The sequence below is a fragment of the Cebidichthys violaceus genome, unplaced genomic scaffold, assembly GCF_023349555.1.
Source record: "Cebidichthys violaceus isolate CVI_PGR_0920_01 unplaced genomic scaffold, fCebVio1.0.p SCAF_14, whole genome shotgun sequence".
Classification (NCBI taxonomy): Eukaryota; Metazoa; Chordata; class Actinopteri; order Perciformes; family Stichaeidae; genus Cebidichthys; species Cebidichthys violaceus.
In genome coordinates, this window is record NW_027176307.1 from 14,479,245 (window position 1) to 14,496,610 (window position 17,366).

Consider the following 17,366-nt stretch of genomic DNA (forward strand, 5'->3'; position numbering starts at 1 on the left):
AATGCCGACATGTTTTCACAGCTGCTTGCTTTGGTCTTAACATTCTAAATCTATGATACAAACAGTCATGCGACTGTTAAAAAGAGCTCAACATTCAACAAGTGACGTCTTATTTCTTTGGTTTGTTGACGGTGGCGTAGAGCTGGCTGGGGTCAGCCGAGGCTGCGGCAGAAGAGGAGGGAAGTTTCACAGTGCTGTAGGTCACTGCGTCATCTTCATCCTCATCATCATGTTGAATGTGAGCCTGGAGAGAAAAAGAGGAAAACTCATAAACGACGTACAAATAAACTTAATCTGACAGGAGTTCTGAAAAATCCACATTTTTCTGCTTTATAACGAATGAAATGTTCCCTGTGCTTCAGCTTTTCTCTGCTGATTAGATCATGAAATATCTGATGGTGGCTCCATTCTACAGGGAAGGTGAAGGGGCCACAGACAAAAACACAGCGGTTCATCCCCTGGTGACCACGAATATTTACAGTCAATGTCACGTCAACCTGATCATGACGTCATCACTACTCAGAGAGCTCACCCGGGCTTTACTGTTGGTCTTCTTGGTGTAGCTGACGGAGGCGTAGGAAACACCTTCTTCAGGATCAGCCTGCACAGAGAAGACATTACATTACAGTCATTTAGCAGACGCTTTAATCCAAAGCGACTTACAAGAAGTGTATTCAACAAAGGTATTCAAGAGAACTACTAGTCACCAGAAGTCATAAGTGCTTCTCCTTTTTTAAACGAGCATCTAAGAGCATGAAGCAGAGCAAAAGTACAGAGCAGAAACAAACTAGTATGAATACAATAAGTGTTGAGTGGAAGGCTCAGGGTAGCACTTCTTGAAGAGGTGAGTCTTCAGCCTGATGAAAGATGGGCAGCGACTCTGCTGTCCTGACGTCATTCCACCACTGTGGGGCCAGGACAGAAAACAGACGTGACGGGGTCGATCGGCCGCAGGGACGATGGGTGTAGGCGGGGGTGTAGGGCTTGACCGTGGCCTGGAGATAGGAAGGAGCTGTTCCTTTCACTGCCCTGTACTCTAGCACCAGAGTCTTAAACTGGATGAGCTCTTACAGGGAGCCAGTGTAGAGAACGGAGAAAGGAAGTTGTGTGGGAGAACTTGGGGCGATTGAACACCAGGCGAGCTGAAGCTTTCTGGACGAACTCCAGAGGTCTGATCGCCGACGCGGGGCTCTGGTGAGTAGAGAGTGTCAGTAGTCCAGGCGGGAGATGAAGAGAGCCTGGATGAGAACCAGCTGGGTGTCGTCGGCATAACAATGGTAGAAGAAGTCATGCGAGCGAATAACAGAACCCAGAGATGTTGTGTAGAGCGAGAAGAGAAGGGGGCCCAGGACTGAACCTTGTGGAACCCCCAAGACAACATCATGGCTGCTCAGTGACTCACTGACTCACTCTTTCATGTGTGGAGTTACACAGTTAATAAAACCCTGCTTTGATGTATAAAATCACGATTGTATGAACGTTTGATTATCCAGATTTTAAACTCACCACGTCGTCATCCGTCTTTGTTCTGTTCCCTGAAAAGACAAAACAAAGAGAACTGGGTTTAGCTTCCAGTGAAATTCTAAGTTTATTAAACTTTGATCTGTGAATGTTCTCACCTTTAGTTCTCTTCCATGTGATGACAGACACAGTGATGATCAAGACTGCTGCAACACCCACAGACACAAAGAGAAGAATCCACCACCAGCCTGAGAAGAGAAGAGTTAAATATCGTCAGAGGGTTTGATGATGACGAGGTGTTTGTCAGCATCTTCTTGTGTTGTCTCGATCTCTGTGATTTTGTCTTTTCTAAATGTAAATGTACTTCTGTTCTGTTCACTCACCTTCTGGTTTCTCATTTGTGTTGTTTTCAGATGTTTTGTTGAAAATGCAACAAACTGTACAGTTAGAAACAAACTCAAGCATCTGACGTCATGATTAAAGAACGATGTGATTTAAAAAGCTCCAATATGAACAAATACTTTGTGTGATCATCCACAAGAGATTTTAAACAGCTCATCATATTCTCACCTGAGGACTGAGGAGAGCTGAAGGTGAACTGATGCACTTCTCCACTGTAACCATCAATCAATTCACATTTCAATAAAGACTTTGACTTCTGATCAAGGTGAGATTGTTTCATTCTCAACCAGGCTGAACATGTGGAGTCATCTTGTGATGTCTCCACATCATTCTGATCATCCTCATACAACCACTTCACTCTGTGTCCACACCATTTTTTTTTTGACACAGAGCAGTTCAACTTCACCTCATCATTGATCTTCTGTTCAGTCACTGTTGGTGAAGATGGAGACGTTGTGAGAGACAACAAGAGTAAAATCAACTTCTTGAAATCACTGTCATCATAATTATTATAATGTTTCAGTTCATTGATCCAACAAGACAGTTTGAAAACATCATGATGTAAATACTCACTGGTGACAACAGACAGATCAACCACAGCATCTGGACCTTCTTGTTGTCCTGATCTGAACTGTCTGCAGAGATAAAGACCACCATCTTCATCTGTGACATTCTTTATAACCAGAGAACATTTCTCTGAAACACTCAGTCTGTCTGATTTAGCTTCTGCTGCTTCATGAATCTTCCCATCTTCAAACAGCATTACTGCGTTTCCTGAATCAGTGAAGGTCCACATCGTACCGTCACACTGATTCTGATCATGTCTCACATTCTCACAAGGCAAAGTGACTTCATCTCCATCTCTGACAGTGAAGGATGAAGCTGCTGCTGTTGAGAAAATGTAAAAAAATAAACATGAAATATGAATATAACTGTAAAGTTCATTCATAGTGTTGTGATCATTTTAAATAAGTTTGCAAATGTGTCTCATTCTTTGGTTTCCAAGAGTTCATAAAGTCTTCATGATGATTCAAACAGAACCTGCACACTTACCTCCAAAGCTCAACACCTGCAGCATCAGAAATGAAGACGTTACAATCCATCTGAATTCAGCCATCGTGCTTCTCTCTCGGTTTCACGCTCTCCACTGTCAAAGTCTAAGACGCGCTGCTTCTTAAACATGAACGCAGCATCTACTTCCTGTCTTCACTTCCTCACGATGACGTCGTCTCTCCTCTGTTGGCGGATGAATTGATGCGTGATTTTAACTTTTATTCTCTCTGAGTTTCTTGTGGACGTCAAGAGAGTGAAACACTTTGAAACTTTATAGTTTGACTTTATTAAAATCTACATTGTGATTTAAAGGAAGGGTCAAATAAAATAGAGGAAGTTGAGCGTGTGAAGATTGTTCGTTAAGATAAATGATTGCAGCAAAGCAACATGTGGAGTCTGAGACCTGTTGGTTCCTCGTTGTGTCTTTGCAGCTTTTCTGAGAAGTGAAGGAGAAGTGTTTTGGTGAGAATGTGGGTAACAACAGCAGCAGAGATCTGGAGGTTTGACCCTCTAATGAGGACATGATGAACATGAGTGATGAAGACGTTCACCAGGGTCTGACTCAACTGTCTCTAATAGTCTAAATGTTAACGTGGAGCTGAACCAGTTTGTTTTCAACCATAAAACTACAAAAGTTGATGTTTTATCAGAGTGTGTGTGACGTCACCACGTCAGGGTTTTAACGATGTGTGAGAATAACATGGAGTCATCTAACAGCTACAGTAAAGAGGTCATGATCATCCACAGTGAACGTCTGAACGCAGCCTGAGCTCACATCATTTTAGATGCATTCAAATGTTATTTAGAGAAAAGTTAGAGCCGTGTGCAAACGGAGGAGTTCAACTGAGCAGAGGGACTTTTTACTGCGAGAGCTGAGCAGGAGCAAGTTTGTAGTGTGGTCAGTGACATCAGATCCATCAGTGGAGGTGTTTGTTATGAAGGATCTCTGGTGAGAAATATGAATGATTTAAGTTGTTGTGTTTGAAATGTGAGAAAGATGAGCAAGAAAACTGAGAACAGACTTTTTATTTGACCTTTATTTGACAGCAAAAAATGCAAAACACAGAATAAACCGTCTTATTCAAAAGATGTTAAAACCACACAAGGAAATACATTTGTATTCTTGTAAGTCGAAAACTTTACTCAAAACACAACACGGTCAAGTTTACTAAACTAAAAAAGCAATATTCACTTAAATGGGAACAAAATAAGAACCTTCATTGTCTCCATGCAGAACACATATTTATCCAAAATGTCTGCCTCCTCAACTCTCTCAATGCCGACATGTTTTCACAGCTGCTTGCTTTGGTCTTAACATTCTAAATCTATGATACAAACAGTCATGCGACTGTTAAAAAGAGCTCAACATTCAACAAGTGACGTCTTATTTCTTTGGTTTGTTGACGGTGGCGTAGAGCTGGCTGGGGTCAGCCGAGGCTGCGGCAGAAGAGGAGGGAAGTTTCACAGTGCTGTAGGTCACTGCGTCATCTTCATCCTCATCATCATGTTGAATGTGAGCCTGGAGAGAAAAAGAGGAAAACTCATAAACGACGTACAAATAAACTTAATCTGACAGGAGTTCTGAAAAATCCACATTTTTCTGCTTTATAACGAATGAAATGTTCCCTGTGCTTCAGCTTTTCTCTGCTGATTAGATCATGAAATATCTGATGGTGGCTCCATTCTACAGGGAAGGTGAAGGGGCCACAGACAAAAACACAGCGGTTCATCCCCTGGTGACCACGAATATTTACAGTCAATGTCACGTCAACCTGATCATGACGTCATCACTACTCAGAGAGCTCACCCGGGCTTTACTGTTGGTCTTCTTGGTGTAGCTGACGGAGGCGTAGGAAACACCTTCTTCAGGATCAGCCTGCACAGAGAAGACATTACATTACAGTCATTTAGCAGACGCTTTAATCCAAAGCGACTTACAAGAAGTGTATTCAACAAAGGTATTCAAGAGAACTACTAGTCACCAGAAGTCATAAGTGCTTCTCCTTTTTTAAACGAGCATCTAAGAGCATGAAGCAGAGCAAAAGTACAGAGCAGAAACAAACTAGTATGAATACAATAAGTGTTGAGTGGAAGGCTCAGGGTAGCACTTCTTGAAGAGGTGAGTCTTCAGCCTGATGAAAGATGGGCAGCGACTCTGCTGTCCTGACGTCATTCCACCACTGTGGGGCCAGGACAGAAGACAGACGTGACCGGGTCGATCGGCCGCAGGGACGACGGGTGTAGGCGGGGGTGTAGGGCTTGACCGTGGCCTGGAGATAGGAAGGAGCTGTTCCTTTCACTGCCCTGTACTCTAGCACCAGAGTCTTAAACTGGATGAGCTCTTACAGGGAGCCAGTGTAGAGAACGGAGAAAGGAAGTTGTGTGGGAGAACTTGGGGCGATTGAACACCAGGCGAGCTGAAGCTTTCCGGACGAACTCCAGAGGTCTGATCGCCGACGCCGGGGCTCTGGTGAGTAGAGAGTGTCAGTAGTCCAGGCGGGAGATGAAGAGAGCCTGGATGAGAACCAGCTGGGTGTCGTCGGCATAACAATGGTAGAAGAAGTCATGCGAGCGAATAACAGAACCCAGAGATGTTGTGTAGAGCGAGAAGAGAAGGGGGCCCAGGACTGAACCTTGTGGAACCCCCAAGACAACATGATGGCTGCTCAGTGACTCACTGACTCACTTTTTCATGTGTAGAGTTACACAGTTAATAAAACCCTGCTTTGATGTATAAAATCACGATTGTATGAACGTTTGATTATTCAGATTTTAAACTCACCACGTCGTCACAGGTCTTTGTTCTGTTCCCTGAAAAGACAAAACAAAGAGAACTGGGTTTAGCTTCCAGTGAAATTCTAAGTTTATTAATTAAACTGTGATCTGTGAATGTTCTCACCTTTAGTTCTCTTCCATGTGATGACAGACACAGTGATGATCAAGACTGCTGCAACACCCACAGACACAAAGAGAAGAATCCACCACCAGCCTGAGAAGAGAAGAGTTAAATATGGTCAGAGGGTTTGATGATGACGAGGTGTTTGTCAGCGTCTTCTTGTGTTGTCTCTATCTCTGTGATTTTGTCTTTTCTAAATGTAAATGTACTTCTGTTCTGTTCACTCACTTTCTGGTTTCTCATTCGTGATGTTTTCAGGTGTTTTGTTGTTCGTCATCACTCCTGATTCATTTCTTGTTGTCGATGTTGTTGGTGATTTTGTAGTCGTCTTTGTTGGTGATTTTGTAGTCGTCTTTGTTGGTGATTTTGAAGTCGTCTTTGTTGGTGATTTTGAAGTCGTCTTTGTTGGTGATTTTGAAGTCGTCTTTGTTGCAGCATCATCTTAACCAATAAAATAACAAAATGCAACAAACTGTACAGTTAGAAACAAACTCAAGCATCTGACATCATGATTAAAGAACGATGTGATTTAAAAAGCTCCAATATGAACAAATACTTTGTGTGATCATCCACAAGAGATTTTAAACAGCTCATCATATTCTCACCTGAGGACTGAGGAGGGCTGAAGGGGAACTGATGCATTTCTCCACCGACAATACGAGTCACTTCACATTTCAATAAAAACTTTGACTTCTGATCAAGGTGAGATTGTTTCATTCTCAACCAGGCTGAACATGTGGAGACATCTTGTGATGTCATCACATCATTCTGATCATCCTCATTCAACCACTTCACTCTGTATTTACACCATCTTAATGTTGACACAGAGCAGCTCAACTTCACCTCATCATTGTTCTTCTGTTCAGTCACTGTTGGTGAAGATGGAGACGTTGTGAGAGACAACAAGAGTAAAATCAACTTCTTGAAATCACTGTCATCATAATTATTATAATGTTTCAGTTTATTGATCCAACAAGACAGTTTGAAAACATCATGATGTAAATACTCACTGGTGACAACAGACAGATAAACACCAGCATCTTCACCTTCTTGTTGTGTTTGTCCTGATCTGAACTGTCTGCAGACATAAAGACCACCATCTTTATCTGTGACCTTCTTTAGAACCAGAGAACAATTCTCTGAAACACTCAGTCTGTCTGATTTAGCTTTGGCAGCTTCATGAATCTTCCCATGTTCAAACAGCGTTACTGTGTTTCCTGAATCAGTGAAGATCCACGTAGTACCGTCACACTGATTCTGATCATGTCTCACATTCTCACAAGGCAAAGTGACTTCATCTCCATCTCTGACAGTGAAGGATGAAGGTTTCCAAATTGCTGCTGTTGAGAAAATGTAAAAAAATAATAATAATATGAATGTAACTGTAAAGTTCATTCATATTGTTGCAATCATTTTAAATTAAATAAGTTTGCAAATGACTCTCATTCTTTGGTTTCCAAGAGTTCATAAAGTCTTCATGATGATTCAAACAGAACCTGCACACTTACCTCCAAAGCTCAACACCTGCAGCATCAGAAATGAAGACGTTACAATCCATCTGAATTCAGCCATCGTGCTTCTCTCTCGGTTTCACGCTCTCCACTGTCAAAGTCTAAGACGCTCTGCTTCTTAAACATGAACGCAGCATCTACTTCCTGTCTTCACTTCCTCACGATGACGTCGTCTCTCCTCTGTTGGCGGATGAATTGATGCGTGATTTTAACTTTTATTCTCTCTGAGTTTCTTGTGGATGTCAAGAGAGTGAAACACTTTGAAACTTTATAGTTTGACTTTATTAAAATCTGCATTGTGATTGACAGGGAGGGTCAAATAAAATAGAGGAAGTTGAGCGTGTGAAGATTGTTCGTTAAGATAAATGATTGCAGCAAAGCAACATGTGGAGTCTGAGACCTGTTGGTTCCTCGTTGTGTCTTTGCAGCTTTTCTGAGAAGTGAAGGAGAAGTGTTTTGGTGAGAATGTGGGTAACAACAGCAGCAGAGATCTGGAGGTTTGACCCTCTAATGAGGACATGATGAACATGACTTTAACTTACAGTAGGTATATTATTAAAGATTCTACACATGTATATGTAAATACACAAAAATTCAAAAATGCACTTAAAATATACAAGCACACGGTCTGCAAACACACATATATGCATGTACATGTACACATGCAGCTACTATCAGAGCCTGTTTAGTCTGCAGGAGTGAGGCGTCACCAACCAGCAGGCCGAGAGGAAGCGATGTAAGACTGATTCTGACATCATCATCTTTTTATAACTTCTCAAATATTCAGATAGGAAACACATCCAGAGCTTAACACTTCAGTAAGTGTCACATTATTTCAGTTTTTAAGAAACAGATCAAATAATGACTTTTAAGATTAAAGCTAATAACGCTGAGTGGCAAGACTCTTGTCCACTGGTGTCCTCTGCATCGTCCCTCCAGTGGAGGAAACATGATGCGGAGCCACACAGGCTGTCCTACATGCTAGACAACCCAACAGAGGGACGGTTCACTACGAGAGCTGAGCACAGACAAGCTTGTAGTGTGGTCTGTGTGTTGGAGACAGACAGAACAACAACACATTATGTCATCATCTTGGTTCACTTTGGTTCCTGTTTTATTTTGAAGTTCCCTACCTCTTGTGTCCTGTGTTTGCGTCACTTCCTGTCTCATTTGCGACCAGACCCAGGGGAACCCCAGGGAGTCCCTGTGACACGGCAATGACATCACCATACAAACATCTGCAGCACACCTTCACACTGTGCCGTTGAGTGACTAGACTGTGACAGCTGTCAAAGTCTAAGACGCGCTGCTTCTTAAACATGAACGCAGCATCTACTTCCTGTCTTCACTTCCTCACGATGACGTCGTCTCTCCTCTGTTGGCGGATGAATTGATGCGTGATTTTAACTTTTATTCTCTCTGAGTTTCTTGTGGACGACAAGAGAGTGAAACACTTTGAAACTTTATAGTTTGACTTTATTAAAACCTACATTGTGATTGACAGGGAGGGTCAAATAAAATAGAGGAAGTTGAGCGTGTGAAGATTGTTCGTTAAGATAAATGTTAGCAGCAAAGCAACATGTGGAGTCTGAGACCTGTTGGTTCCTCGTTGTGTCTTTGCAGCTTTTCTGAGAAGTGAAGGAGAAGTGTTTTGGTGAGAATGTGGGAAACAACAGCAGCAGAGATCTGGAGGTTTGACCCTCTAATGAGGACATGATGAACATGAGTGATGAAGACGTTCACCAGGGTCTGACTCAACTGTCTCTAATAGTCTAAATGTTAACGTGTAGCTGAACCAGTTTGTTTTCAACCATAAAACTACAAAAGTTGATGTTTTATCAGAGTGTGGTCTGTGAGACATTTGCATATTTTCTTGATTTTCTGTTCGTTTCAAACTTGAATCTTTGAGTTCATCAGGAATGGAGACAATAGAGAAAAGTGCCAACACCTGTGTTCAATCAGAGAGCTCATCACCTCGTTAGCAGTGACTGCTTGATGATCCTCTAAGTATCTGGTGACTCACCTGCAGGGAGACGGTCCAACACGTCTAACAAGACTTTAACTTACAGTAAGTGCATTATAAATATTCTATACATGCATATATAAATGCACAAAAATAAAAACATGCACATAAAATATACAAGCACATGGTCTGCAAACACACATATATGCATGTACATGTACACATGCAGCTACTATCAGAGCCTGTTCAGTCTGCAGGAGTGAGGCGTCACCAACCAGCAGGCCGAGAGGAAGCGATGTAAGACTGATTCTGACATCATCATCTTTTTACATTCTCTCTTACACTTCAACAGGTGTCCCATTACTCAGTTCAGTTCTTCAGAAACTAATCAGATCATGACTTCAGTTGCAAGTTAAAGCTAATTTGGGTGATAATGAATAGTCAATGTTCTTTCTGAGAAAAATGGAACATGGCAACACGGAACATTATGATCAGTGGAGTGTGATGGAGGCAGACGTGTTGGTCAAACTCCATCAGGAGGTCTGACGTTTTCATAGAGTATTTCATACAGTGTCATGGTAAGAAGCTGAGGGGCTAAATATTCTGCTGTGGGATTAAAAGAAGATTTTCATTGTAACCAAATCTACAGTATTTGTGTGTAAGTTCCATTCAAAGCTCCTAGATTTGTTTGTTTGTTGTTGTTGTGAGTAGCAACTTTGTTTCTCACCATCATGTGTGGTTGTCGGTATTGCTGTTGTTGACATTGATCCTGTTGTTGTTGAATCTTCAGCTGACAAATTTAAAAAAAAGAAATTACCTCATGTGTATTTACATACATCAGGATGAAGTTGTTGTGAAGGGCATTCGGCACCTTTTATGTGGCTGTCCAATCAGTGTTGATGTTGATGCATATATATACATACATAGTCATGTTTCTATCACTTTAGAGGACAATACATTGACTGTCATTAAATTCCTTGATGTTATTGTGATGATTAAGGGGACTTACATTCTCTCCCCAACAGGAAGGTGATTCCCCACAATGTGACTGTAAACAGATTAATGTCCCCACAACGTTAATAAAACACACACACACACACACACACACACACACACACACACACACACACACACACACACACACACACACACACATCCATGTACTTCTATCTTTGTGAGAACCCTCATTGCATTCCCTTGCCCCTTAACCTGATCTTAACAATCACAACGAAATGCTCAAACACAACCCTGACCCTAACTTAAGCCTCAGTCTGACCTCAACCTTAAAACTAAGTCTGACCCCTCAAGCAAGCCTTTGAAGAAGTGACGACTGGCCAAAATGTCCTCACTTTCCAAATGTCCTCACGCTGATAGCAAAAAACGGTTCACGGTCCTCACTATGTAGCAAGTACAAGAAAAAAAAAACACACACACACATATACACATACACACTCATTCACACAAATACTGGCTCTGCTCTTCTCACTGTAGACAGATTTTGGCCATTTTTATAGTTCACCATAAAAGCAAAGAGAACAAGATAGTTCTGTTTTTCAGCGCCCCCTGGCTGCCCGGAGGAATCCACGCAGAAAATAAACGTCCTTCCAAACACCATTTACGTCACGGTCACGTCAAATGACAGATTTAACTCAGCTTTGTTTAGTCAATATAGCACACACTGAGGAATCTATTGATTAATTCAAATACATTACCTATCAACATTGATTTTACATCTGCATAAAAGTTGCAGAACTTCTTCCTTTTTTAAACATCTCATAGTTTCACCTGTTTTCTCACCTGAGGACTGAGGTGAGCTGAAGTCACAGCAGCGCTTCTCCATCGTCATCATCAGTCACTTTACACTTGAGCAACTTATTGTTGTTCAAAGTGTTAACAAAATGAGAAGTCGAAAATGTCACATCAGTGGAGCAATTAGACTGTGATGTCTTCATCCCTACATTGTCTTTGCCCACATCTTGACCCTGATTCAGCCATGTCACTGTGTCTACATCCTTCATATGTCAAAACAGAGCAGTTTAACATCACTTCATCATTGTCCTCGTGTTGGAGTCACTGGAGAAGATGGATTATTAAGATTAAGATGGAATATTTTGTGATTTGTACTCTGTGAAATTGTTCCGTCTTAAAGAGAAATGTTGAATCTGCTTTCTGTAATTAGTAAAGTGTAACTTCCTCATCCCTCTTTTTTTTCTTTCCTCAAAGTTACAGTTGCAACAGTTTTAGACCTGTAATTTCCCTTCTGCAGAAAGACAGATGCTACTTCACGTTTATATTTTTTTGGGCTGTGTCTCAAATTCTCAAAGTTAGGGCTGGCTCCACACCGGACATAAAAATGGACACAAGGAAAGTTCTACTGCATATTAGTTTATTAAAATAAACACATGAATAAATGAAAACCAAATACCAAGCACCACAGAGGAGCTGCTGCCCGATAAAAACACGAGACAATCTGACACAGAAAATGAAATGATAATAAACCCAGAGAGAAAGAGAGAGAGAGAGAGAGAGAGAGAGAGAGAGAGAGAGAGAGAGAGAGAGAGAGAGAGAGAGAGAAAGACAGAGAGAGAGAGAAAGACAGAGAGAGAGAGAAAGACAGAGAGAGAGAGAGAGAGAGAGAGAGAGAGAGAGAAAGACAGAGCGAGAGAGAAAGACAGAGAGAGAGAGAAAGACAGAGAGAGAGAGAAAGAGAGAGAGAGAGCCTCACAACTTCAACCTAGAGGGCTCAACAGGAAACACCAAAATAAAACAGGATGTAACAAAGAGCAATATTAAAGATTCTACACATGCATACATGAATACACAAAAAATTAAACATGCACACAAAATATACAAGCACATGGTCTGCAAACACACATATATGCATGTACATGTACACATGCAGCTAGAGAGGAAGCGATGTAAGACTGATTCTGACCTCATCATATTTTACATTCTCTCTTACACTTCAACAGGTGTCCCATTACTCAGTTCAGTTCTTCAGAAACTAATCAGATCATGACTTCAGTTGCAAGTTAAAGCTAATTTGGGTGAAAATGAATAGTCAATGTTTTTTCTGAGGAAAATGGAACATGGCAACACGGAACATTATGATCAGTGGAGTGTGATGGAGGCAGACGTGTTGGTCAAACTCCATCAGGAGGTCTGACGTTTTCATAGTTCACTGTGTCATCTTCTCCATCATAACGCACCTGTGAGAAACAACACAACACAATCAAACCCACACTTTACAATCCCACTTCTGTGATCTGTAGGCGTCCACTGCTCCACACTTCATCACGAGGAAATCAGAACTAAATATAAAAGAATGTAATGAAGAGTGCCAACTGTAAAAACAAAATCATTTCATTATTAGGTTGTAAAAAACTCACGGCGATTTGATCCATCTGTGTTTTCTTCTCTGAAGAGACAAAAGAAAGAGTCGACTTTAGTTTCAACAGTAAAAATCCTCTTTTATGATGTTTAATATGTGGATGTTCTTCACCTTTAATTCTTGCCCGAATGTTGACGGCCACAACTGTTATTATGAGCGCTGCTAATCCAACAGACACAGAGATGAACCTCCACCAGCCTGGAACCACAATGACAACATGCACTAATATTTAGTAACAGCTTTTAGACTTAAAATAAACTTTATTCACATTTAAATACATAACAATTCTGAGCTGTTGCTTTAAATCAGAATAAAAATGTTCTCTCAAAAACAGATTTCATTCATCAACATTAGAGAAAAGGCAGTTTAACAGCAACAAATAAATATCTTTAAAAAATAAATAAATAATGTTGTTAAATGTGAGGAGAGACAAAGACGTGGTGTTACCTGCTTTAGTGTCGTCTTCAGTTGGTGTTGACTCAGTTGTTGCTGTTGTTGTGTCGTCACCTGAACAGATTAACACAACTCAACAAACTAAAGTGAACATGAGTGTCTTTAAAATGTTCTCACCTGTTTTCTCACCTGAGGGAGAATTTCTGAAAGAAAACTGCTGAACTTTGTTGAGTTCGGTCACTTCACACTTCAGTGAATTAAACCTCGATGTGTAAATTAAATGAGAAGTCAGAAACGTCAGAGAGGTGGAGCAGGAAGACTGTGATGTCTTCAAGTCTTTGTTGTCTTTATCCACATCTTGACCCTGAAGCAGCAACTTCACTGTGTGATCACATCTGAAATATGACGACACAGAACATCTCAACGTCACCTCATCATTGTTCTTCTGTTCAGTCACTGGAGAAGATGGAGACATTGTGAGAGAAAGAAGAGTAACTTCATCACTATAATCATGATTATTATAATGTTTCAGTATATTGTTCTGACAAGACAGATTGAAAACATCATGATGTAAATACTCACTGGTGACAACAGACAGAAAAATGTCAGCATTTATTACTTCTGATCTGAAGTGACTGCAGTCATAACGACCAACATCTTCATCTGTGACCTTCTTTATAACCAGAGAACATTTCTCTGAAACACTCAGTCTGTCTGATTTAGCTTTGGCTTCTTCAACAATCTTCCCATCTCTAACCAGAACAACTGTTCTTCTTCTTGAATCAGTGAAGAACCACTCAGTAGAGTCACAGTTCTGTTGATCATCTAGCTCACTGTTACAAGACAAAGTGACTTCATCTCCATCTCTGACAGTGACGTAGAGCAAACGTTGTCCTGTTGCTGCTGCTGAGAAGATGAGAGAGAAATAAAAAGAATAAAGAGAATTAAAACATGACTTTTAATGTCAGTGTGAAGATCATTTTAGATTCAACAACAGTTTACAAATGAGCCTCATCGTTGGTTTCTAAGAGTTCATTAAACTCATTATTCACCTCGATGGAGAACAAACAGACTACTTGTCTGTCTTCTTTAAATGAAGGTTAGGTCATAAAATAACATTAATGATGTTCATAAATGATCTTTTGTAATGTTTCTGTAGTCATAGACACATTTTATGTATTCTTACCTGTAAACTGAAGCACCAGAATCAGAAATAAAGAGGTTTTAATCCATCTGAATTCAGACATGGTTCCTCTCCGTCTCTTGTCTCTCTGCTTCTTCTACTCGTCTCTGAACTTCTTCCGTCTTAAAGACGAACGTTGAATCTACTTCCTCTGATTAGTGACGTGTCACTTCCTCCTCCCTCTGTTCTCTCATACGTCACTTGTCGCATTCAGTTCTGTTTAACTCAACTCTCATAACTCAAAGTTATACGTTTCTGCATCAATGATGGAATCTGATGCAGCAACAAACAAACTGTATTAAGACTCACGCTGAGTCTCAAGTTCACTTCGCTGAGTAATGGACGGTGTCAAATCCTCGATGATCCAAGTCCTCTCTTCTTATTGTCCCGTTGAACCATCCTCATTTCCACACTCCTCACCTATCTGCTCATGATCTTATTCATTGCCTCAACAGGGTACACTTTCTTATTTCGTCAAATATGAACTTGATTGCTTCACTTTTGCAACACAGCCGGTCGTTTCAGGTCATATGAGGACACATTTCAACAGTCATGTCTCTCTTTTAGTACTCTCAGTCAACAGAATCATTATTACAATCACCTTGTTTATTATTAAATCACTTCGTATTAATTCACGATACATAAATGCATGAATCAACTCTTAGGTTATACAAAATGTCTACTCATATAAGCTCTGTGTTCTTTGGCCTGATCTTTATAGTCCCATCTTTACGCTTTTTACTTCAGGCAGCTTCTCTGTGAAACTTGAAACTTTGTTGTCGTTGTGTTTCTTTGAGGTGATGTAGTGTCTTTTTTGGTAGTGTTGTGTCTCTATGTAGTCGTTTTGTGTTTCTTTGTAGTAGTGTTGTGTTTCTTTGTAGTCGTTTTGTGTTTCTTTGTAGTAGTGTTGTGTTTCCTTGTAGTCGTTTTGTGTCTCTTTGTCGTAGTGTTGTGTTTCTTTGTAGTCGTTTTGTGTTTCTTTGAGGTGATGTAGTGTCTTTTTTGGTAGTGTTGTGTCTCTATGTAGTCGTTTTGTGTTTCTTTGTAGTAGTGTTGTGTTTCTTTGTAGTCGTTTTGTGTTTCTTTGAGGTGATGTAGTGTCTTTTTTGGTAGTGTTGTGTCTCTATGTAGTCGTTTTGTGTTTCTTTGTAGTAGTGTTGTGTTTCTTTGTAGTCGTTTTGTGTCTCTTTGTAGTCATTTTGTGTCTCTTTGTAGTGGTTTTGTTTCTTTGAGGTAATGTAGTGTCTTTTTTGGTAGTGTTGTGTCTCTTTGTAGTCGTTTTGTGTCTCTTTGTAGTGGTGTTGTGTTTCTTTGTAGTTGTTTTGTGTCTCTTTGTAGTCGTTTTGTGTCTCTATGTAGTAGTGTTGTGTCTCTATGTAGTGGTGTTGTGTTTCTTTGTAATAGTGTTGTGTTTCTTTGTAGTTGTTTTGTGTTTCTTTGAGGTATTTTAGTGTCTTTTTTGGTAGTGTTGTGTCTCTATGTAGTTTCTTTGAGTAAACTTAAACTTATTTTTTAGTACCAAACCACTGGCAATGAGGAAGATCTTGGTTTGATAATAACAAGAATAAATATGAAACATTTTTAAATCATACCCTCTAAGTCGAAAAGACAGTCTGGTTTGAAGTGACATCAAACACTGTTACTAAGCTTGTTTACAGGATATGTAGCCACGGCTGATCTATAGAGGGAACAATGCACTACATCTTTGGATGGATGGGAAAAAAACATTGAATGGAAATGCTATTGACTCTTTCAACAGTTACTGATTGGTTTGAGATACACTTAAACAAATTGCTCCCAAATTTAAACCATTGACTGAAAAAACACAATAAAATCACACAACTAAAACAATATTAAACATAAACAAAACATTTAAAACGATCTCTGCACGTTTGTGAATGTAATGGCGTACATAAAATGTAAGTACCTTGAATTTGTACTTCAGTTCAGTACTTGATCAAATGTACATGCATATGCAGAGATTGTCTGAGCCTTGTTAGTCTGCAGAAGTGTCACCGAGCAGCTCACTTAAGAGGAAGTGTTACAAGACTGATTCTGATATCCAGCCTCTGTAGGCGTCACATTCATCCGTTCTTAGTTCAGACATCTAACGCAGTTGTTGTGCTGATAGGCTGATAGGAAGTGTTCCCCTTTAATAACCATACTTTAACTTCAGATCATCGTCAGACTGCATTCGAAGCCTGCCACAAAATGCATCCTCTGTCTAGACACTTCAGATCATCATTCTTCCTTACTAGCAAAGCCACCTCGAAAAACCACCGTGAATACAGAGACGTTTCCTCAAGTCAAGCAAACGTTGGACCTCATACAACCCAACTTCACAACACCCGAACTATCCCTTTAAAGACAAACTACAGTGTGTGTGTTCATGGTGATGAAGGAACATGTCACCCAGTGCAACAGTGTGGCTCATTGACAACGATGGAGCTCTATGGCGCAGAGGAATAAGATGGATACAGTTTGTCTGGGTATGAAAAAACACAATCTGTAATGCAGATATGAGACAGAAGCAGTTTGGGTTCGACCTCCTACACCCCAGACGTCCAGTCACCGTGGAAGTCTGGGCCAAAACTAAATAGAGACACAATCTGGATGTGTTTATTTTAAGATTAGTGCATTCCCAGGCCCCAGATGGCTCAAGCCCAAGGGCGCTATGTGGAAAAAGAATCGCCACTGTTTCCATCTTTGCTGAATCTGTTTATGTGTGTTTATCTCGTTTAAAAATACAGCGTGCTCTCGTCGGACTGCGAGACGTAAAAGAACGGCAAGTCTCACTGGCACAAAATCCACTGCTCAATACACGCAGCTCAGGGTCTTGTTCTCAAGTTTGTACCGTCCATCTTATTTTTTTTTATTTTATTTTTTGCGGGTGAACTTGGAGGGAACAGAGCCTTTTACGGCGTGTAAACGATGCCGTATGTTTGGCGACTGAACGAAGGCGAGGTGTGGTAGCTTGTCAAGATTTCACCACCAAAGACCAAAGCAACCCACGGACGCATTTGGGTTGAAAGTCACCAGTTAACACGGTCACTTGTTGAACTGACACGCCTGTCGCTCTGAACTCTCTTTGAGTTCTGCAGAGAGTCCGCTGT

The 17,366-nt window shown here is 40.6% G+C and overlaps 1 protein-coding gene and 2 long non-coding RNA genes across 3 annotated transcripts; all 3 read right to left on the reverse strand.

Annotated features, from left to right (window-relative positions):
• Window positions 1-1,931: 1,931 nt before the first annotated feature.
• Window positions 1,932-3,043, reverse strand: LOC137870853 (uncharacterized). The gene is made up of 3 exons (XR_011102756.1): window positions 2,917-3,043; window positions 2,437-2,751; window positions 1,932-2,295 (listed from the first exon to the last, which is right to left on the reverse strand). It is a non-coding gene; the product is annotated as an uncharacterized lncRNA (long non-coding RNA).
• An 892-nt stretch (window positions 3,044-3,935) lies between these two features.
• LOC137870854 (proteoglycan 4-like) lies at window positions 3,936-7,530 on the reverse strand. Its single transcript, XM_068708305.1, has 8 exons — window positions 7,321-7,530; window positions 6,823-7,152; window positions 6,418-6,681; window positions 6,041-6,253; window positions 5,816-5,905; window positions 5,699-5,727; window positions 4,724-4,792; window positions 3,936-4,435 (listed from the first exon to the last, which is right to left on the reverse strand). Exons 1-8 carry the CDS (start codon window positions 7,382-7,384, stop codon window positions 4,301-4,303), a joined length of 1,194 nt encoding a protein of 397 aa, XP_068564406.1. The 5' UTR covers window positions 7,385-7,530; the 3' UTR covers window positions 3,936-4,300.
• A 4,388-nt stretch (window positions 7,531-11,918) lies between these two features.
• LOC137870855 (uncharacterized) lies at window positions 11,919-13,319 on the reverse strand. The gene is made up of 4 exons (XR_011102757.1): window positions 13,125-13,319; window positions 12,789-12,875; window positions 12,676-12,704; window positions 11,919-12,495 (listed from the first exon to the last, which is right to left on the reverse strand). It is a non-coding gene; the product is annotated as an uncharacterized lncRNA (long non-coding RNA).
• Window positions 13,320-17,366: the final 4,047 nt, after the last annotated feature.

Excerpts from the sequence above, each read along its gene's own strand:
- LOC137870854 (XM_068708305.1), bottom strand. The coding sequence starts at position 7,384 with ATGGCTGAATTCAGATGGATTGTAACGTCTTCATTTCTGATGCTGCAG. Across the intron at positions 5,906-6,040 it reads CACGAATGAGAAACCAGAAA|GCTGGTGGTGGATTCTTCTC; the intron begins GTGAGTGAACAG and ends TTCTCTTCTCAG. Across the intron at positions 5,728-5,815 it reads CACATGGAAGAGAACTAAAG|GGAACAGAACAAAGACCTGT; the intron begins GTGAGAACATTC and ends TTGTCTTTTCAG.